The following is a 22433-nucleotide window of genomic DNA, read 5'->3' on the forward strand; positions in this document are numbered from 1 at the left end:
TTTGAGGATCCCATGGTGTTTTTTTCATAGAGCTCTTTGATTTGTCGTGCTGGTTAGGGTGCATCACCCTACATCCATTTGTATCCTCATGTGGCACATAGACTCGCACACCGTGTTTAAATATCAATAAAAGATATTACTATTTTTAAAAGATTCCATCGCTCTTTCTAGCCCTTTCGCTAGATATCCTTCTAAATGTACTCTAAAGCGGCCCCCTTTGTAGGATGGATTCGAGAGGCCTTCTCTTGCCTAGCTCACGACCGCTGGTCCTGTGTTGTAGGCGGTCTAGTGGAGGGCAGCATTATAAAATCCTTGACAATCCTGACACTTATGCTTTTGAGGTTCCGAGAAGGTTAGTGTCTGCAGGTTCCCTGGCGTGCGCTCTGAGCCACTTTGCCAGCGGGGGCCTTCCGACGAAGGGTGGCGAGAGGCGCGTCATGCCTCTCGAGGCAACAGCAGAAATGGACTGGCCCCGTGCGAAGAAGGTAGATCACAAGATGGAGCTATTCGGAGACGTCAGAGAGGATCCTTACTACTGGCTCAGAGATGATTCCAGAACGGACCCCGACGTCTTGGCTTACCTCAAGGAAGAAAATGCCTACACCGACCGTGTTATGGCTGGTTGTTACATACAAACACCTGCTTGTTTCATCAGATCTGTCTGCCAGTAAAGCCTCAAATTGCAATGAAAGATGTCCAGCTTAGAGCTGAAAATCTTTACTTGAACAATCACTTCTGACCTGGGTCAGACAATGACAGGGTTTTAAAAAAAACAAATTTTAAAAGGTGTTTGTGGGGGGGGGGGGCATTTTGAGAATTGAACGTGGTAGAATCATGGATTCATAGTTGTGACCCGGTGATGAGAATGACAGAGTAACCTGGTGGGTGAAAATGGCAGAGTAACCTGGTAGATGAAAATGGGAGAGCAACTCTGAAATCTTGAGTTTTAGTCAGAAATCGAAATGTTCATCTTAGATGAGTCTCGTGAGTCTAAAGCCTCAAATTCATCTTATGGCATGTTCTTTTTGATTGCTCATATCAGTCTAACAGCTTTTATTTCTTTCCTTTGTTATCTTTTTTGTTCTTGTTTTTTGTTTTTTGTTTTGTTTTGTTTTTTTTGTGGTGGCTCGGGGAGTAGGGAAGTTCTTTGAATTATGAGAGAATCTTGGTGCTAATGCAATGACCATTTCATTTGGATTTTATCCATCATGCTGGTAGGTCTTGTTGAAGGGAGAAGCTCGAATGGAAGCATAAGCTAGTGGAAACAATGGAGATGTAAGATATAGCGGATGGAGCAAGAGAGCAAGAGAGAGAGACTTGAGATTTGGGAATTTCAACAATGCGTGATTGGCTTTTTTCAATTCATTAGTCATCGAAAGAATAACATTAGATTGACGTTAGGTATCATTAAATGCCACTTATGGCCAAATGAATGACCTAAGCAAACACCTAGCACTAGATACTACCAAGTATTTATGTGACATAACTTATAGCAACTTTTGCCTTTGACATCTTGTAATTTCCTTAGGTCCGAGGCTTGTAAATTTACTGTAATCCGAGTTATACCTCACATGTATAAAATTTACTTAACCATGTGATTAAAAATTAATCCATATGTTAAGTGAGGTTTCAAAAATACATGTCCTTATGACACCTCCTCTGCAACGTGATAGTTAAGAGCAGCGCATGGGGATTAATGAATTAAATGTATGGCAATAGTGTCTCAAAGCAGAAGTACTATGGTAAGCTTGCCTAGCTAAGAATGCTATGGACTCTCTCTTGAATCGTCCTATCTATGCGCTCAATCATACCAATTTGGGTGGGTTGTATAGGGTGGTTAACTGATACTTAACGTCCCTCATCACAAAATTTTTCAAAGGCTTTAGATACTTACTCACCCCATTCTTAGATTATAAGCATTTTGGCCCATACCTAAATTGGTTCTCAATAAGAGCAAGCCATCGTTGAAACATAGTCAATATTTTTGATTTTAACTTTATGGGGTATGTCTAGACCTTATGCGAGTAATCATCAACGAAAGTTAGAAAATACTTTGTGCCATCTAATGAGACTGATAGGACATAGGTCTATGACGAGATGTTCTAAACACAGAAACACAATACCAACCGTACAACAAAGTACAAACTGATAACATAGAGTATATTTAGGGTTAGGGTAACTCAGAGACAATGAACACATATAATAATGAAATGAATGATTGCTGAATATACAATACTCATATAGAAAACACATTATGCAGAGAGTGAATACTATACCACAAACTCCTATATCTGGAGGATTAGGGCAGGGATAATGAGTTGGAGAGCATATCGTACTTTAAATGGATCTCGAAACACAACAAGACAGTCTTTGGATGTTGAATGCCAACAAATGTAGCCAAGGAAGGCTGGATGTGATGTGGACATCATTGTAGGAGAGAAATACTAAAAACGCAGATGAGGAGAGGGAAAAGAGTGAAATGCATTCTATAGGTTGGGCAACAATCTACAAGAGAAGATGACAGTTGCGGAGAGAAACAACTATGCAAGCGGCAGCTCTAGATAGTAAATGCAGACTGTTCGATGACGTGATAGGTTGGTGACTGTAGGAAAAACCTGCAGTAGTAGTTAGCAGGTTGAAATCAGCTCCGAACAATGTGTGGTAGGTTGGAAAGAGGTGCTAAACTATTGTAGACAACAATAGCCAGCTTGGATCACGATGTCCTTGGTATTTGTGGTGTGTGTAGCGAGCTGAAAGACCTGAAATCTGCAAAAACGAGATTAGGGAGAGTGGTGGGTTGCATGTGGAGAACAATAACTCTCTAGGATTGGGTTTCTTTTTAAAATACAAGGTTTGCTTCATTAATTAAGTATGTTTTGGGGCTGTTTAAGTGAAGCTAATGCATTTTTAGCTCAATATCTCTCTCAAGCCCAAAACAGAGCTGTGAGAAATAAGCCCTTTACAGATATAGTTCTTTATCCCAATGTGTCCTATCCCAAAGTAGCTAGGGTATCAAGCAAAGGTTGCACGTTGGCTGCCCATTGATCTATCAATACTACAAAGGCGATGATTATCTTACCAAGGGAGCTCAAGTGATCACCCTAGAGAGGCTAGTGCACCTGACTAAGGGTGGGCATCGGTTGCCTAGGGGCCTACCAAGTCCTATAAAGGTGGATGATATTAGCAATGGACTTTTTTGTTTTAAAAAGGTGCTTGGTTTGATTTTTTCAAAAGATTTAACAGTAAGTGAGAGTTTGAAATCAGCTTTTGTTATATTGAGTCATTGTGCCTCAAAGTACAGAAAAATAAGAACGGATGGCTCCACTACCTTCATACAATAAGCGAAGCAATGCCACACACTACTAGGATAAGTGTCTAAGGATAATGGAAGTGTGTGTGTGTGCGAATCATATGGAGAATATATGGGGAGGCAAAAAAGAGAATGGTGAGCTTAGCAAGACAAGCAAAGCAAGCAAGCAAGCATAGGGAAAACTGCTATGGAGAATTATTATGTGCAATGCCATGAATATGGTGGATGTAGAGTAAATTACTCATGAAAGAACGAAAAGGGATAAATGCGCACAGATGTATGTTTACATGAACAGAATACCAAGGCATGGAGTAATACAAAGGGGTATGCAAGATTTCATGCTCATATAAAATGCGATACAATGGTGCCATTGGATAGTGTCCTTGTAGAGGAATTGTTCACTTGTCCTAGTGCGCTTTTACAATCATGTCATCGTGACAATACGGATGAAGGTACAAATGTATTTAAGTACAATACAAAGAATAAATGTCTGAAATATCTAAAGCTGTAAATATGATCACTTTCACTGAATAAGAGAAGAAACTGCTCTCTCTTAAATTGGAGGGAGAAGCAAGAGGAAAGCATTCTCTCCTTGTCAATTTGAAGAAGTAGAGGAAGGTGGACCCAAGCCAATCCAAGGTAGGATGTACTATAGGATTGGCTGATTGATCGCTTTGGTCAAAATGTTTTCAAAATTGTCGCTTGAAGACACAAACTCTAGGCAATAGTACCTAGCTCAACTTGCTCTCTGGTGAAGTGAAAATGGACTCCCACGTGTTGCGTTTGAGGAGTGATGATCAGGTTGTCCGCAAAGGGCAATGACACTTTGGTTGTTGCAGTAGACAATTGTAGGAGAAACAGAGGGGAATTGAAGTGCAGCTAGCAAGTTCCTTAGGAAGCTGGCCTTAGTGATACCATCAAAGAGAGCCCTATACTCAATCTTTGCCGTGGAAAGTTGTCACCGTCTCTTGCTTACGGCTCGACCAAGAAATGGGAGCCGTGTCCAAGGAAAAGAGGTAATTGCCATGTGAATGCTAGGTGTTAGGATCTCCTGCCCAGTCAGAATTGGTGTGACCTTGGAAGTATAAAACATGTCGATAAGTCAGGTCATAATGAAAATTATGCCGCAAATATCTCTACACACGAAGACAAGCAATCTAATGTGATATCCTAGGTGCTGAAAAATATTGACTAAGTACACGGCCTAGTATGAATCAACCAAAGAAGTTCCCTACAATAGATCGATAGGTGTGTGCATTGCAGGGCTGACCTAGGGTATTCTTCGACAGATGGACAATGAGATAAGGAGGTGTGGCCCCAGGCTGTGTGATCTGTGCAATACCCTTCCATCAATTAAAGGGTGTGCTTTTGTTGTGAGACAAATACTTCCCCTAGAACGAACTACCTCCATCTCCAAGAAATAAGATAACAGACCGAGGCTATTTATTTTAAAGGTAGAACAAAGCTTGGCCTTAATTTCCGCTATAGCAATAGAATCAGAGTCAATAATAAGTAAATCATTGACGTACAGCAGGATGTAGCTGACCCCTGTGCATGTAGTGCACACATTAGAGATTTGGATCATAGGGGGTAGAATGGTATCCATGAGTCTGTAAGAACTCGTTCATTCTCTGCAACCAGGACCTCGGAGCTTGCTTAAGCCCATAAAGAGCTTTCTGCAAACGGAACATCTTATCCAAATAGTCTGCAAACGAAAACTCGGGTGGCTGCTCCACATAGACATCCTCCTCCAAATAACCATTTAGAAAGGTGCTATAGACATTCATTTAGTATAGTGGCCAAAAGTAGTGAGTGGCAAGCGCAACTAGCAAACGAAAATATGCCATCGGAGCAGTGGGTATGAAGGTCTCCGCATAATCAATACCTTGCTTTTGGTGAAAACCTTGCACTACAAGGTGAGCCTTATACTCGTCTAGAGTCCCATCAGCCTTTAGCTTGGTCCTAAAAATCCACTTCTCCCCGATGACCTTCTTGTGACTAGGACGATCCACCAAGGTTTAAGTTTCATTCCTGTCAATACTATTTAGTTCTTTCTTTATGGCCTCACGCCAGTGAGGGTCCTAAAGAGCCTCTTGCCAATTGTCTAGCTCGAAATGTGCAATGTAATCATATGTAAAGATTGAAGCATATGAAGTCTGAGAGGCAAGCCGAGCAGATATTTGAGGGCCCTTCGGAGAGCAATCTGGTGGAAGGATCTCTGAATCTCGCACAGTATGCTAGTATCAGCGAGGTAACGAGTCTTGCGGAGGGGGCATGGGAGTGGAAGAATCTACAGGAAGGTTAGAAGTAGGTAGTAGACCCGGCTCAGAAGGCACAATGTCTGAAGATGTGGGTTGAGGTAAGGACTCGGAGTTTGGTGCATAAGACTGTACTATGTCTTTGTCATCAAAGATGACATTCCACCTAACGATCACTTTGTTTGCCTAAGGATCAAACAAACGACAGGCTTTCACTTCAAAAGAATAACCCACAAAGATGAACAGATCAGCTTGATGAGTGAGCTTTCCTATCTTGTCATTAGGCGTGTGCATATATGCAGGACTCTTGAAGACTCTAAAGTTGGAAACAATAGGCCTCTCGCCAAAGAATGCCTTGTAGGGAGTCCGCTTAGGGACGGTTGGGCATTCGTTGAGGATGTACACTGTGGTGTAAACCGCCTCAATCTAGAGACGATCAAAAAGCTTTGCTGTGAAGAGCATAGAGCATGCTATGTTTAAAATTGTCTGGTTCCTATACTCTATGATTCCATTCTGAGAAGGAGAGTTGGTAGAGGTGAACTGGTAAGAAATGCCATGCTCTTGTAGAAACTTAGAAAACTCATGGAAGATAAACTCACCACCGCTATCACTCCTCATGTTACCTACACAACGTTTAGTCTGGTTATGAACTAGCAGTACCCAGGCATTAAAATAGGTGAAAGCATCAAACTTGTGCTTGAGAAAGTACACCGACATGTATCGAGAGAAATCATTCACTATTTAAAAAAAAAGTAGAGCGTGCCATTTAAGGTGGGCATCGGTCCATAAAGATCAATGTGAATCAATCTCTGAGGCCTAAGTGAAATTTTGAGGTTTTTGTCCCTTTTGAGAAGTGGCAACAAAAGTCCCGGCTACAAGATGTGTCCAACGCTCTAACGCTAAGTCGAAATGCTGAAGTTGAGAATGAAACTCAGGTAGTAAGCCCTACATCAACTCAACTATAGTGAAGGCATTACGAGCCTTCCATGGGCAGACGACCTTGTATGAAATAAGTGCAAGAAAAGGTTGGGGTTCCAAACCTTGCACAAGATCCCATAGGTTCTGGGAGTCTAGGACATGCCTTATTAAATTAGACTAAGTTGTATAGTTAGACCCATTGAAACGAGGCTTTTTGTTGATTGAGTTATTGGTAGACGAGGAGCTAGAACCATGAGGTGTTGGTGGAGAGAGATAAGTGTGATGTGGTGGAGGATAAGTAGGGGGATAAGATAGGTTGCTGCTGTCCAAAGAGTGCTGATTGTTGCAGAGGTAGTGGAACAAAAGTGTTTCCATAAGGTGCCGAAGGTGGAGGTGATGGCATTGGGACACAATAGCCCTGTTTAAGAGATGGCTGGGACACAACAGAATGACCAAGTGGTCCACTAGGTAAAGCCATAGAGGCAAACTGTGGTACCAAATGATCCACTCTCAAAGATGGGAGGATGATCTCCCATCATAGATACACCACCCGAATAGGAGAAAGGAGTCATCCTAAAGGCTATGCCTAATGGAGAACCCCTCGGTGTGGGGTGTGGTGGAAACATAGGTGCACTTGATGGAGGCTGAAATGAATATGTAGTGGAAGATGAGGAAGGGATGGGTGGGAGCCCAAATGGACTTGTGACGGGTGAAGATGTGGGAAACATCATTGGTTCCTTTTGTCCATTAAATGCAACAAAATGAGATGTATCTACTTTAGTATAACCATGAGAAATAAAATTATTTGAAGAAAAAAGGTAAGAAGGGATATTTACAAGTTCTTTTTTCTTTTTCTTACCTTGTTTGGAGTTTGCAAAGAAATATCTATCTTTCTTATTACTTCCAAACCAAAAGATGTTATGTATTATCTCTTCTTGAAGAGGATCTCCCGAACCATGAGGAATAGAAGAATCAGATACCGTGGAATCAGAAACAAGATTGTGCATACTTGGCATTGGAGAAAAGAAGTAAGATAGAAGTGGTATGTAATCGGTGCTAGTTTCCACTTGAGGATGGCCTAGTCCAAAGTGGAGATTTTGTCGTACCTACATGGTCAATAGTTTTGTGCACTGAATATAAAGGAGGAAACTCAAGCTTACCTTCAATCTGTTGGTAAGCCCTATGCATAAGGATGAGATCGTACTTAGTGGTTGAAATCTCGTACAGTCGATGGACTTCATGGTAGTTCAAAGTTTCTCCACCCATGCTAGATCTAGTAGGGGCAAGCTGGAAGGCCCACTCTTGCTCGTTTCTTGACATGCTTGGTTTTGGAGTCTTTAAGTGGTGTGTTGGTAATTGAAGTTATTTTAACCTCTTGTTGTTCTTGCTTCTGTGAACGAGCTCTCTGATAAAGTCCAAGGTTTCTTAAAGAGATCTTGCCTTTGATACCGTGTGAGGAGATGCTCTAAACACAAAAATACAATACCAATTGTATGACAAAGCACAAACTGATAATAGAGAACATAGTTAAGGTTAGGGTAACTCAGAGACAATGAACACAAATAATAATGAAATGAATGATTGCCGAATATACAATGCTCATGTAGCAAACACAATGTGCAGATTGTTAATATTGTACCATAAACTCCCGTATCTCAAGGATTAGGGCAGGAATAATAAGCTGGAGAGTGTGTTGTACTCGGAACGGATCCCGAAACGCAGTAAGGCAGCCTTTGGATGTCGAACACTAGCAAACGTAGCCAAGGAAGGCTAGATCTGATGTAGACGGCAGTGCAAGAGAGACAGAGACTAAAAACGCAGGTAAGTAGAGAGAAAACGACAAAATGCATCTTGTGGGCTGGGCGATAGCTAGGGAGAGAAAATTGCCAAATGCAGCTAGTAAAGGGTAGGCGACAACTTGCACGAGAAGGCGACAGTTGCGGAGAGAGAAAACTGTGCAGTGTGCAAGGGCAGCTCTAGATAGCAAATGTAAGCTAGTTGAAGACACGATCCTACATGCGGGAGCACTCAAGGACTTTATGAATGTACTCCATCTGTGACAAGTAGAGGAGTCCTTGAGGCCTGTCATGTCTAATGCGCATACCAAGTATGTGAGAGGCCTGTCCCAGATCCTTCATGTCAAAGCTTTTCTTGAGTTGAGTCTTAAGAGCATCTAGCTCATCACGAGCTTTCCCTACTAATAGCATGTCATCCACATAGAGTACCAAAATAAGCAAAGATCTATCACTAGATTTCTTTTGTACAAGCACGGATCCACAGCACTACGGCTGTAGCCCTATGACTGCATAAAGGCATCGAACTTATGATACTATTCCCTAGGTGTCTGCTTTAAGCCATAAAGAATTTTCTTCAACTTGCACAATAGGTGCTCTCTACCAGGCTTTGCAAAGCCCTTAGGCTGCTCCATGTAAATCTCATCATGCAAGTCCCCATGTAAGAAAACCGTCTTGACATCCATTTGGTACAAGTCCAAGTCAAGTTGTGTAGCCAAAGCCAAGACTAAGCGCAGAAGATGGTCATCTTAACCATAGGAGAGAAGACCTCATCAAAGTCAACACCATGCTCCTGCTTAAAACCCTTTGCTACCAATCTAGCCTTTTATACTAGCTTGGGGTGTCCAGGGGTACTTTTCAACTTGTACATCCACTTGCACGGCAGAGTCTTCTTACCAACAGGCAAGGAAACCAAATCCCAAGTCATATTCTTATGCAAGGAGTCTATCTCAGATTGCATAGCCCTCTCCTAGGAGTGACTGTTACCCCTGCGCATAGCCTCATCATAAGTGAGAGGCTCTCCTACATTTGTAACCAAGACATAGTGCATGGAGGGCTCAAATTTGTCAGGTGGGCGTCTATCTCTAGTAGAACACCGCACTGCAGGCTTTGTTGTTTGCCCAACATTCTGTCATGGTATCATAGCATACATATTATTTTTGATATGGTATCAAAGGGCAGGAGCTTAAGAGAGCTAAAGACCCTGTTTGTAAGAGAAGGCAAAGACAGGTTGCGGGTTCGGCATCATCTATTGATTTTTCCATTCATTTCCATTGCATCACAAGGAGATAGAGATATCCTTTTCTTCCTTTCCCACCCACCCTTTTTATAGGTTGATACTTAGGTGCTATGACATCTCCCTAGGTAGATGGACAAACCATTGGGTGCTCCTCTTCCGGAATCAATGGCACCCCTACCGATGCTTGCCACCATGGACCTTTGCTTTCTACCTCGCCGGAGTATATGCGTCTATCCCCAGGCACTCGTTGTGCCATATCTCCCTTCAAGGCCACAGAGTTTGTTCTGCATCGGCTTTTAGATTTTTATGCTCAAGGCAATAAGACGCATCCAATGTGTACTAAGCCCTTTCGAGCCACAGGAGGATCAATTAGTACCACGGCCTCCTTTCCAAGAGACACTGATTGTTGGATATCGTTACCTTGGGAGTCTGCTTCTTCGAGAGAGAGTGATTGTTCGACCCCTTCTATTACTTTAGTTTCGCAGTCCGCTCCATTGAAAGACAATGATTGTTGCCCACCCATGGCTCTTCTTGCGCCTCACCTCTCCCCACCCTCCAATACTCGGGTTCAAGAGGCCACTTGTCGGAGTTTGACACCCCAGATTCCTTCTTCGATATGTCTGAGAGCACTTTTTTCATCATCAGATAATTCAGAGTTCATGATCCATGAGTTTTTAGATTCCCTCTCTCTCACCGAGAGGGATTCAGAGGGGGATGTACTTTTCTTGCTCTTCGAGGAGGCTCTTACTTATTCTTTGGCTTTAGAGGGGCCCCCTCCTCCACCACCCTCAGAGGGGGCACCTCTTCACTGTGAAGTTCGTCACCCATCATTTACTCTTTTGGGATGGTTGTTCTCAAGCAGTCATTTCTTCTCTTGACACTCAAGATCTTCAAGTACCGCCTAGATTGGGGCCTTGGAGGTTTAGTTGCGACTTGGTGACAAGACCTTCGAATTCCTTCCAACATGGAGTCACGAAGCTAATGGCTTCTTTCTCAAGGTGGAGTGAGGTTCTATAATTTATCCCATCTACTGCTCCTTTCTACATTTTACCTTTCAGGTGGAAATCTTGGATCTTCGAGATTCTCTTCTTCTTCATTATGCCTCTCTTTTCTACTCTTTCTTCATTCCTTTTTGGGCTTGAGAGGGGGTATTGAGAAACCACTTCTTTGGCTCATACACTTCATTTAGGGTTTCGCATTGACAGTCCCAAAAATTGCCATTGTCCACATTTTGGTCACTTTTTTAGTGGGTACCCACACAGTGGTGTGTCACCCTAGACAGTGGTACCTATTGATGTTGGATAATGCACACCCGATTGGCCCCAAAATTGGCGTCTCTCCCGGTATTTCTTTAGCTTTATTGAAGAAAAAGTTGATTTACAGTATGATTCCCCCAATTCGTTTCGGTATTTCAACTCCCCTTGCTATCCAAATTCACCAACAAGTCTTCAATCTATTTTTCTCTTGATTCAGGCACTCGATTGGCCTTCATCCGCTTTGATGGAGATGGAAAATGCCCCAAATCCAATTATTTGCTGGCCCCTCCACTTGAATAGGCTAAAAACAGCTTTCAGCCTTGTTCAATCCAAGTCTTGGAGCTTCTAATTTCTGGCATGATTCTCGAGGTTGCATATTAGGGTTTACAGCTGAGAAATTTGAAATTTCTCAGTCTCCAAGGTCCAAGGGTCCAAATGTTGAGATCTTCAGAGCAAGGCTGTGAAATGGCTGGGAGATGAGAGGAAAAGTTGTAGAGAGAGAAAATTCAGAGTTTTGTTGCGAAGAATGACTGAAAATCAGTCAAATGCAGTTGCTGCCCTGCCACAACAGTTGCTGCCTTGTCTCAACAGCCTATAGATGTTGCCTCCTGTTGTTGATTGGTCTTCTTCTGCCCTTGGCAGCCTTAGAAGGTTCTCCAATGGCTGCAAATCAGACCAGCAGCCTCCCCTCTCTCTCTCTTGCCGGTTGAATTTATAAAAATGCTTCTCTCCAGTCTCTAAAGATGTTTTTCAGTCTTGCATGGGCATTTTTGACAAGTGGCAGCCTTCCCAAATGTTTTTTGAGCATTTTTCATAATTAAATATTAATTTTCAGTCTTTAAATATAAAAAATTAATCTAATAATTATTTCGAAATTGGCTAGGAAACTTTCATTCCTGAGTGTCTTTGTGCCATCTTTGACCATCAGATTGGCATTAGGTACCATTAAACACTACTTTTCTAGTGTCAACAACTGACACTTATGGCCAAATGGATGACCTAGGCCAACAACTGGCACCAGATACCACTAAATACCTGTGCGGTATAACTTATAGCAACTTTTGCCTTTTACATCCCGTGATTTCTTCGGGTCCCGGGCTCTTAAATTTGCTTTAACTTGAGTTGCATCCCACATGTGCAACATTTACTTAATCATGCGATTAGAAATTAATCCACATGTTAAGTGAGGTTTAAAAAATACATGTCCTCATGACAGTCCTCCCCCTTGAAATCCTTGCAATCGTCCTCGATTGCACTGCCAAATGAATCAAAAGCAAAGTACTACACTGGAATTTTCCATAGGGCTTCATAGTCAACACAACATTGTGCGTTGCTGTGCAACCATTCCATATGCCCAACATATGCTGAAAATTACCAACCAACATAACATAATATAAGACTCACAAAGAATCTCAAAAACATTTCTAGATTATCATGTGACATGTCCATTTCTTATGAGCTCAACTCATCTAGCAAAACTAAACCATAGCATAGCATAACCATGGCTAAAACATCAATGGTATCATAACATATGTTAGATGTAAACCATTGAAAACTGAGCATAATCTGATCATAAACTGATCACTAGCTGATCTGAGAACTGATGACAAATCGCTGCAAATGTGATCCCAAATTGGTCACAAACTCATTGCAAAAACTAACCAGCAATTAGTGCAAAAACTCATGCACAACTGATCCAAAAAGTGACCATAAACGGCTCTCAAGCTGATCAAAAACTGAGCTGAATACCGTTGAATATTAATGATCATATGCTGAAAACCAACATTTGATAATCAGTCCCTGATGATCATTAACTGATGCTACACCAAGCATAACCAATGCCATACCGAGCATAACTGATTACACCCCGAGCATAACATATGCAAATGTACTCTTTTAGAGCAGCAGTGAAATCCATACCAATCTGCATACCAAACATAGTGACTAGTACACTGAATAGTGATCTCTTGACAAACATACTGTTAAGCTATAGTACCTTGAATGTATGCTGAATACATTCGAGATCCACTACATATGAGAGCTGTCCATAACTGGAGGAGTGAAGTGCTATGTCCCCCTTGAGCATTAGACAATACTCCGAACCCTTGCTGTGCTGAACCTGACAGAGCTCAAACTAAAGTTGGCTCTAACTGAAGGGCATCTAGGTAAAGCTGCAACGACTGAGGATGGTTTGCCAAGTCATTCTCTTTCATCCATTTGGCATCCATTAGTAAATAATTCTAAAACTTCACCAAGTACCTCTTGGAAACTTTACCTTTGACTTTTCTTTTCTTGTGTGCCAAAATTTGCTCAGGTACCAAAATCTCATCTAGCTCCTCACCTCAAGTTGAATTTCAGCAAACATATCCTTTGGTATATCACCATGAAAAGGCCTCAACAAACTGACACGAAAGGCATTGTGTATCCGCCAATGTGGAGGTAATTTTAGCCGATATGCCACATCACTGATCTTCTCCAACACCTTGAAGGGCCCATAGTATCTCGTACTCAACATCGGATACAATCTTTCTCTTCTTTTCATCTTTTTCAGCCTTGCCTTTTCAAAACACAGCAATACATAATCACCCTTTGCAAACTGCAAAGCATGTCTCTGGCGATCAGCTGCCCTCTTTTGCTTATCCTATGATCTTTGAAGTGCATACTTAACCTTCTGATAAGCTACATCCATGCTTTCCATAGGGCGATCAAACTCAAAGATCGTATCTTTTGTGTGCAAAATAGGGGGTACTTTCTTACCACCCTCTACTACCTCAAATGGAGCTTTGCCTGTAGAACTATGCACTGCATTGTTGTAAGCAAACTCAACCAAGGGCAAATACTGCTCCCACTGTGTCTTGTGGTTTAAAACATAGCACCTCAAAAGATTTAACATTGTGGAATTTGCTTCCTCAGACTGACCATCTATCTGCGGAGGGAAGGATGATGAGAATTTCAGCGTGGTATCCATATTCTTAAACAAGCCCTTCCAAAATAAACTGGTCATCCGGGGGTCTCGATCATAAATGATCGACTTTGGCATACCATGATACTTAAAGATGTGCTGCAAAAACAATTGTGCCATATGATCAGCCTTTATTTTCTTCCTCATCGGAATGAAATGGGCTTGTTTGCTAAGCCTGGAAATGATAGTTCATATCCCGTCATTCCCTGTAAGTGTCTTAGGAAGCTCAAAAATAAAGTCCATTGCAATGCTCTGCCAATGCCTATTTGGAATAGGCAAGGGCTGCAATAAACCCGGCATCTTTTGCCTATCATGCTTTACCTTCTAACATACAATGCATGCTTTAACAAACTGTTCTACATCATGCCTCAAAGATGGCCAATAAAAGAAATGCTCCACTACCTTTTTTGTGGCATCAATACCTTGTGTCTTGCATACTGAGGAGCATGACTTTCAGTGATAACTCTAGGCCTTAATTGCTTTGTGAGACAGTCATCCATGCATCATTAGAAATCCATCTCTTACACAAAGTATCCACGGCTTTGGCCATTGCAAAGCTGATCATAAACATTGGCAAAGTTCGAATCAACAACATATTGCTCTGTTATGGCATCCAACTCAGTATGATAAACCATATTGACAGCCAACAACTAAGGTTTACGTGACAGTGCATCACTTTTCCCACTCTTTCTCTGCGATCTATTTCTCTTTCCAGCCCTACTTTTCAGATCTGCCCTGATTTTCAGCTTTATTTTCAGATTTACCCTTTTTCTCAGTCTGTCCCTCTTTGACATGTGACTTGGCATAATCATCATGGAATCCTGCATCTTCTCCACACAGCAATGTGTCGGCTGTTGTAGCAGTTTTTATTAGCTAAGACATGCTGAAAACAGTGGACTTAATGCAAAAATCCCGAATACCTTTCGGCAAACCACAAATATACTTCTCCACTTGCTCATGGAGGGGTATTGTGCGATAAGAAGTAACTGGCAACGATGCATCCCAAAACTTCTTATTATATTGATCCAAGTTCTTGCAATCTTTGGAATTCAACTGATTCCAAGCTGTCATAATGTCTACTTCAAAGGTACTTATCAACCAATTTGAAGCAAACATTTGCTTGAACTAGACCTAAGTGGTAGGTGACTTCCCTTGAATAAGAAGTGTAGACCACCATTGCAATGCATTTCCCTTCAAAAATGTGGTTGCCTTGCGTATCTTAGAGGCCTTTGTGATGTTGCCTCCAGAATAGGTTGCATCAAATTGTTGAATAAAAACAAGTGCTTTCAGCTTATCTTGTGCACCACTAAAAGGCTCAAATGTCACGCTTTTGCCACCTTTATCATAGTCCTTTGGTGGACCTATGGGAGTTAAGTTATCATAAATGGGCTGCTGCAAAAAGGGTGCATTGGCTGTATTTGCATTAAAACCAGCACTATTTGAAGCACCTACATGGCCAGCATCAAATCCTTGTGCTCCAACAGGCCCTGGGGGTGCCAATACATATCCATATGGCCCGCTTTGTGCCCCAGGCATCATGTCTATGCTGCCATACATGGGATTAGGCTTTTCACTTGCATTACCCGGATACATTGGGTGTTGTGAGCTATGCATTGGCTGCTGCATACCATAGGGATTTGTGCAATACATTCCCGTATGCGGTACCTGTCCAACCATAGCATGAAAAATGGTAACACCACCAAAGTATCCTTGCTGTTCCATGCTTGCATTTGCATAATTGCCTTGCTACCCATGTTTCCATGGATTGGCACTACCAAGTTGGCCATGCATTTGCACTTGCTGCCCCACGGATACCAATTGCTTGTGCTCATCACACATCTTGGGCTCTTCTAAAGAAGGTTTAGGCATTTTCTTCGGTTCTTGTGGCTGTCCCGAAGTTGTAGAAGGTGTATTCTTCTCTTTGCCTTTGCTGTCCTTCTTTGGGGCATTCAAGAATCGAGTAAAGTGGGGATCCTTTGCCAATTTAGCAAAAAGATTTGCTGCTGTATGCATTCAATCCTTGAAGCTATTATCAAATTCTTCAGCCCGTTGCTCGTCATCAGCCTCTTAATGCATTGAAATGCCAATATTTGGGTCATTTCTCACATTTTCAGCATGCTGTCCATGTTGAGAACCATACCCAACATCAGTCATTGCATTTTCCCCTTCACCATGTGATTGACCAAGCAGTGATGCATCCTCTCCACTTGATCCCGTATCACCATGTGAAGACATGCGTGCGGTAATTCACTGCTGAGAACAATTTCAGCAATAATGCAATAGTCCCAAGTTGCAATCAAGTACCACGGGCCCACTAATTCAAAGGATTTGACGGTATCCTGGCAATGGAACCATGAAACCAGCCTTCCTTTCGTGGATGGTGGTAAGCCCCTGATTACAACTTAATTACAGTAGCAAACAATAAATGCACATCTGAAAATACAAATTTACCTACTGATCTTGGACAATGCATACCCAGTTGGCCCCAAATTTGGCGCTCCTCCCGGTATTTCTTTAGCTTTATTGACGAAAAAGTTGATTTACAATAGGATTCTCCCTATCCTTTTCGGTATTTCAACTCACCTTGCTATACAAATTGACCAGCAAGTCTTCAATCTATTTTGCCCCTTGATTCAGGTACTTGATTGGCCTTCACCTGCTTTGATGGAGATGGAAAATGCCCCAAATTCAATTATTTGCTAGTCCCTCCACTTGAATAGGTTAAAAACAGCTTCAACCTTGTTCAATCCAAGTCTTGGAGCTTCCAATTTTTGGCACGATTCTCGAGGCTATTGCTAAACCTTGATTTCTATCGCATATTAGGGTTTATAGTAGAGAAATTTGAAATTTCTCAGCCTCCAAGGGTCCAAATGCTGAGATCTTCAGAGCAAGGCTGTGAAATGGCTGGGAGATGAGAGGGAAAGCTGTAGAGAGAGAAAATTTAGAGTTTTGTTGCAAAGAAAGAATGAAAATCAGTCAAATGCAGCTGCTGCCTTGCCACAACAGCTTGTAGATGCAAAGAACTGAAGAAAATCAGTCATTTACAGTTGCTGCCCTTGTCTCAACAGCTTGTAGATGCTGCCTCCTGCTGTTGATTGGTCTTCTTCTGCCCTTGGTAGCGTTAGAAGATCCTCCAATGGCTGCAAATCAGACCAACAGCCTCCCCTCTCTCTCTTGCAGGCTGAATTTATAAAAATGCTTCTCTCTAGCCTCTAAAGACGTTTTTCAGTCTTGCATGGGCATTTTTGACAAGTGGCAGTCTTCCCAAATGTTTTTTGAGCATTTTTCATAATTAAATATTAATTTTCAGTCTTTAAATATCGAAAATTAATCTAATAATTATTTCGGTGCCTTGAAAAATAATATGACTAGCCAATACACAAAGCTACAGATTCTTGGTGTCGAGCCACTCTTGGTATAGTATCCAAGGGAGGAAAGCCCTGAATAGAGGCCTTTTATGATGAAATGTTAAAAAAAAGGTGCTTGTAAAATATTTTGTTATTTTTGCTGTCTAGGCAACTTCCGTTCCTGAGTGTCTTTGCGCCATCTTTGACCATCAGATTGGCATTAGGTACCATTAAATGTCACTTCTCTAGTGTCACCAACTGACACTTATGGCCAAATGGATGATCTAGGCCAACAATTGGCACCAGATACCACTAAGTACTTGTGCGGCATAATTTATAGCAATTTTTGCCTTTGACATCCCGTGATTTCTTCGGGTCCCGGGCTCATAAATTTACTTTAACCCGAGTTGCACCTCAGATGTGCAACATCTACTTAATCATGTGATTAGAAATTAATCCACATGTTAAGTGAGGTTTCAAAAATACACGTCCTCATGATACATGGTGTCACCATCGTCTGCTTGGCGTCAACACCCTTTTCCTTTAGGCTCCATCTTCACTTGCGTTTTTCAGTCTAAAAGGCTTCTCCTTGCTTGGCATTATCATCTCTAGCTTGGTGTTAGTATCCTAGCGTTTGGCGACAGTCTTCATCATCGAGTGTTAGTGATTTCATCACTTGTTTATCATTGGGGCTGTTGGGATCGGCGTTTTTGTAGCTTGGCTCCTCCTCCATCACTTGGCATCACTCGTCTATCACAGGGGCTGTTGGGACGTGCGTTTTTGTAGCCTAGCTTCTCCTCCATTACCTGGCATCACTCGTTTGTCACAGAGGATATTGGGACGTGCGTTTTTGCAGCCGGGCTCATCCTCCATCATTTGGTGTCATCATTATCCACTTGGTGTCAGCATTTGGGTTGCTCTCCTTGCATTTGATAACTCCAATATTTTGGGATATGCGTTTTGCTGCCCAGATCACTCCCCAATATTAGAGGACTGCGGTTCGCTCCCTTGACAGCTGGCAATCATCTTCCTCATCTCTGATGGCATCAGAGGATTGCGGTTCGTTTCCTTGATAGCCGTTCTTCACCTTCTAGTGATTACTTCGATTGCCCACTACTTGGAGGATCGCGTTTCGCTCCCTTTATTGTACAGATTTTCCTCTGATGCTGGCGTTTGATTTAGATAGGACAATGTAGTTAGCTTCTGAGCTTCGGCTCTGTTGTATTAGCTTTTCTTCTCATAGTATGATTCAGTTCATTATCATCGTGTTCTTATGTTTTTGAGTTTCTCTTCTCTCACAGTGTTTGCTGTACACATTCTATGTTACTTCCCACAAACGCTATTGTCTCTTTGCACTATCACTTATTTTGACATGGTATCAGAGCATACCTCTTATTTTGACATGGTATCATAGCATATCTGTTATTTTTGATACCGTGGTGTGGGCAGCAAGTTGAAAGACTTGAAATTTGCAAAAGCGAGATTAGGGAGAGTGGTGGGTTGCATGCCTATTTATAGAAAGTTTGGGGCACCCAAATTAGGGTTTTACATGTGGGACACAATAACTCTCCAGGATCACGTTTCTTTTTAAAATAAAAGGTTTGCTTCATTAATTAAGCATGCTTTGGGGCTATTTAAGTCAAGCCGATGCATTTTTAGCTCAACAAGGTCCACAAACATTAGAATGAACATGAGCTAGAGGATCACCAATGTGTGTAGTGTTAGACTTCTTATGCTAACTATGTGTTTGCGTGCCATAAAAACTATGATCACAAGAATCAAAACATTTATAGTCGAGGGACGGAAGATATTGCAAATGGGTAAGCATTTTCATTCCCTTCAATGACATTTGCCGAAGGTGATGATGCCATTATGATACATGTGATATTGCAGCCATTGCCAAAACATGGTCAATAGACCCAGATACAAGTAAGAGAGAAAGAGTGTTACGACTTTGCACCTTCTAACAGGACAAGATTCCCATGGGTAATCTTCCATGAGGAATCACCAAAAGATACAAAGTAATGTGTATCATCCAACCGTTTAGTAGAGAGTAGGCTTTTGGTCAAAGCAAGAACATGGTGTACATCATGCAAAGTGAAGATGCTGTTCGAAGCAAACGGCAGTTGTACATCTCAAATACCAACAATATCCAACGCTAAGTCGTTACCCAATTTAATAGATCCTGTCGTGCTGCGATAGGAGTGGAACCACTCTCGATGAGGGATAATATGAAATGAAGCCCTTGAATCAATCAGCCAATACTAAGCATAGGTGCACTAGGTATTAGTCAATTGCTAAGTATCAAGAGAAGAAGTTGCAAGTATGTACCTTGACAAAATACATGGAATGATGTCTAGAGATCATTGTCTTTTAGAAGTGTATTTTGCCATTGCCTCAGGGTCTTAATGGAAGTCAGTGTCAACACTGAAGAAATATGTCCTTGGGGTGACTTGTTTGGTGAAGATGGCTGTGACGTTCTTCTCTTTTGGGTTTTTACTTCTCTTCAATATCTCACTTTCAGTTAAGGCTGATGTATCTCTGAGTGCAGTTAACTCTGAAACCTTTAAATAAATGTTTGAACAAAGATAGAGAACTCAAAATATATGATAAACACAAGGAGGTGGTAGAACTCAAGTTGAAGAGAACTTGAAGTGATGAATGAATGTTCAAAGTGTATGCTGGTATGATGCAATGGGGCTCAAATCTTTGTGTTGGGTGGACTAAGGGTGGACTGAGGATGAAGTGAGCTGGAAGAGGAGTTGGAGACACCAATGACAGCTCTGAGAGAGTGTTGTACTTTGAACAGGTCCCGATATGCAGCAGGCAATCTCTGATGATGTCTCAGTGAAGGTAACAGCTGTGTCTCAGCCCAGACTGCTGAAAATGCAGATCTGGCTGAATGGGGGAACCATAGTAGAGACTTGGTGGCAGCAGGGTGGCCTGCTTGGCTGGAAAGCATAGATGGCAGCTGGCTGTTGATGACTTCCGGCAACAAATGCAAGGGCTGGAGCAGTTGGTGACAGCTGGAGGAGTACCGTTGACAGCTGAGCAGCAGCAAATAGCAGCAAATGCAGCTATCTGAATGGGCGATAGGCTGCTGCTGGGTGGCTGTCCAATGTGAAAATGCAGCAGGTTTAGGGCTGGAAACAGGTTGCCTGGCTGGTAGCAGACTGTAGGCAGCTGGGTGACAGGGGTTTGATGCTTTGGATGTGATGGAAGCTCCCTGAGTCAGGTTGCCAGGCTGTAGGACTGTGTGGACAGCTGACAGCAGCAGTCAGGGAAGCAGCATAAACTGAGGTATCCATTGGGAGGGCGGTGTAGACAGCAGTGGGCGTGGAGAGGGCTGATGATAGCTGGCTGGAATAATGGAATGAGGAGTGGGATGCACTCACATAGCCTCTTATCTATGAAGGATTTGGGGTGTACTTGGCCTACTGCCAAAAATAAGCCTTTTAAATATGATAATATTCATTGATGTGCTTTTGGGGCTGGTTTAAATAAACTTAATGATGGGTTGATGAAAACCATAAATTAGTGGCTCAACAAAGCATGGACATGAGATGAGAGCCCTAAAGAGCAAGATGAAGGTGATGAAGAATTCAGTCTGATGAAAAAGAAGGTTGATACATGTTGAACCCCTACATGTGCTCAAGGTGTAGCTGTAGTGAGGGTGCTGTGAATGTGAAGGCAGGAGACAGAAGAAGTCATGTTACCGATGAGTGGTCGCCCAACTGATAAGGGATGCCTAGAAATAGAGAAACTGATGTAAAGTGGCAGAACAAGTGTTTAGGGCCTTGGCGCACAAGGATGGGTGGGCCCAAAAGTAAAGGTGTATTTGCTCTAGCCCAAAGATCATAACAACCTGGTTGACACATTCTTCCTGCAGCTGAATTCAGTTCCATTGTTTGAACTCCTTGCTAGGAAATTTGACTGCAATTTTTGACTTGTGGATTTAAATACGGTAAATTATCTCTGGTAACACAAACGAGAACATTTGAAAACTTGACTTTCTTTATTTATGCTAAGGTTGTATGTTTTAGTGTGAATTTTGCTTTGAAGTTCATTCGATGACTTAATTAGAGAGAACCTGTATGGAAGTCAATTGAGCTTAGGCATTTTTACTTGATATATGCATTCATTATAAATTCCTTTCTTCATCCTTATACAGATACGAAAGAGTTTCAACATAAGCTCTATAAAGAGATACGTGGCCGCATTCAAGAAAGTGATGTGACTGTTCCTTTGCACAAGGGGCTCTTTTTCTACTATGAAAAGACCCTAGAGGGTAAACAGTACAAGCAGCATTGTAGGCGGCTGATAGTTGAAGGCAAAGCTGTAGGTGATGTAAAAGAAGTAATGGATGAAACTACTGCTTTAGAAGAGCAAATATTGTTAGATGAAAACTCCAGGGCAGCACATCACGAATTCTATAGTCTTGGAGCTTTTAAGGTGAAGTGTCATGTGGATTTTCCTGTATTGTTTTCATTTGTAAAGAAGTGTAAATGACATAATGTGTAAGAAATGTTCACATGCATATGCTGATCCACTGGGTGTCCAGTCAAAGCATCATCAACATGCTGTGATTCCCCTTACTTGAATGACATCAGATCCTCATATAAGTCATAACTCTGAGACCTCCTTGCTGAACTGAGTTGCTGAAATCTGATTTAAGTGCTCGCACCAAAGACAACTATAGGCTCACCTCCCTAAAGAAGATGGTGATGTCCCACAACGGAACCGTGAAACCAGCCTTCACATTTGCAAAGGGTAGTAATTAACTTGCAAAAGCACTTAAAACCAGAAATTCAGCAAGAAATCACTTCGTACAAGGGGAGCTAGAATGCTTCGTCTCAGAGACAAAAGACACAAATTAGCCCCAAAGCTTGGTGCCCCTTGTGGTATTTCTTTGGGATTACTAGAGCTGTCGATTTGAGTGCAAAGTAGCCAATTGTTCTCTAAGGACCCTAACTACTCCTCATCTCTAACTAGCAACTTGTTATTGTACCTGCTCTCCATAGATCAGTCCAGCCTTGCTAAACTGTTCATGATCTTCAACTCGAAGGGTAGATCTATGGAAGTAGCATGGTTACTAAGGCCAGCATGAGTACCACAAGCATACGTGACTGCAGTGTTGCATGAAGGAAACATGCTATCCAATCAACGTTCAAGAGCAGCTGATATATGCTGGCATACTTATTAATGAAGCTCGTGGTGATTCAAATGAAAAGGATCATCATGAGTGGGTGTTGCTGCTCCTAAAGAAACAAGGCAGACTTTGGAAGTCATTTGAAGGCTGTAATTGTCTGATTTTGTGCACTACACACGATCTTCTTCTTCTTCATTATT

General features: G+C 42.0%; 1 protein-coding gene across 3 annotated transcripts in view; it reads left to right on the forward strand.

The window, feature by feature from the left end:
• The first annotated feature begins 206 nt into the window (after nt 1–206).
• LOC148040530 (Prolyl oligopeptidase family protein) overlaps nt 207–22433 on the forward strand; it is a 100110-nt gene continuing 77883 nt past the window's right edge. For 2 of the 3 annotated variants that reach the window (XM_087700378.1, XM_087700387.1), the window contains exons 1-2: nt 208–621; nt 21256–21536. In XM_087700378.1, the coding sequence (XP_087556504.1) occupies nt 225–621; nt 21256–21536 (678 nt within the window). In that variant the 5' untranslated portion in view covers nt 208–224. Of the gene's footprint in view, nt 622–21255; nt 21537–22433 lie in introns of all 3 variants that reach the window. The other variant, XM_087700394.1, reaches the window with a different exon arrangement.

This window comes from Lygodium microphyllum, chromosome 2 (genome assembly GCF_053477565.2).
Source record: "Lygodium microphyllum isolate KBCC chromosome 2, Lygodium_microphyllum_v1.1.10, whole genome shotgun sequence".
In the NCBI taxonomy this organism is placed as follows: Eukaryota; Viridiplantae; Streptophyta; class Polypodiopsida; order Schizaeales; family Lygodiaceae; genus Lygodium; species Lygodium microphyllum.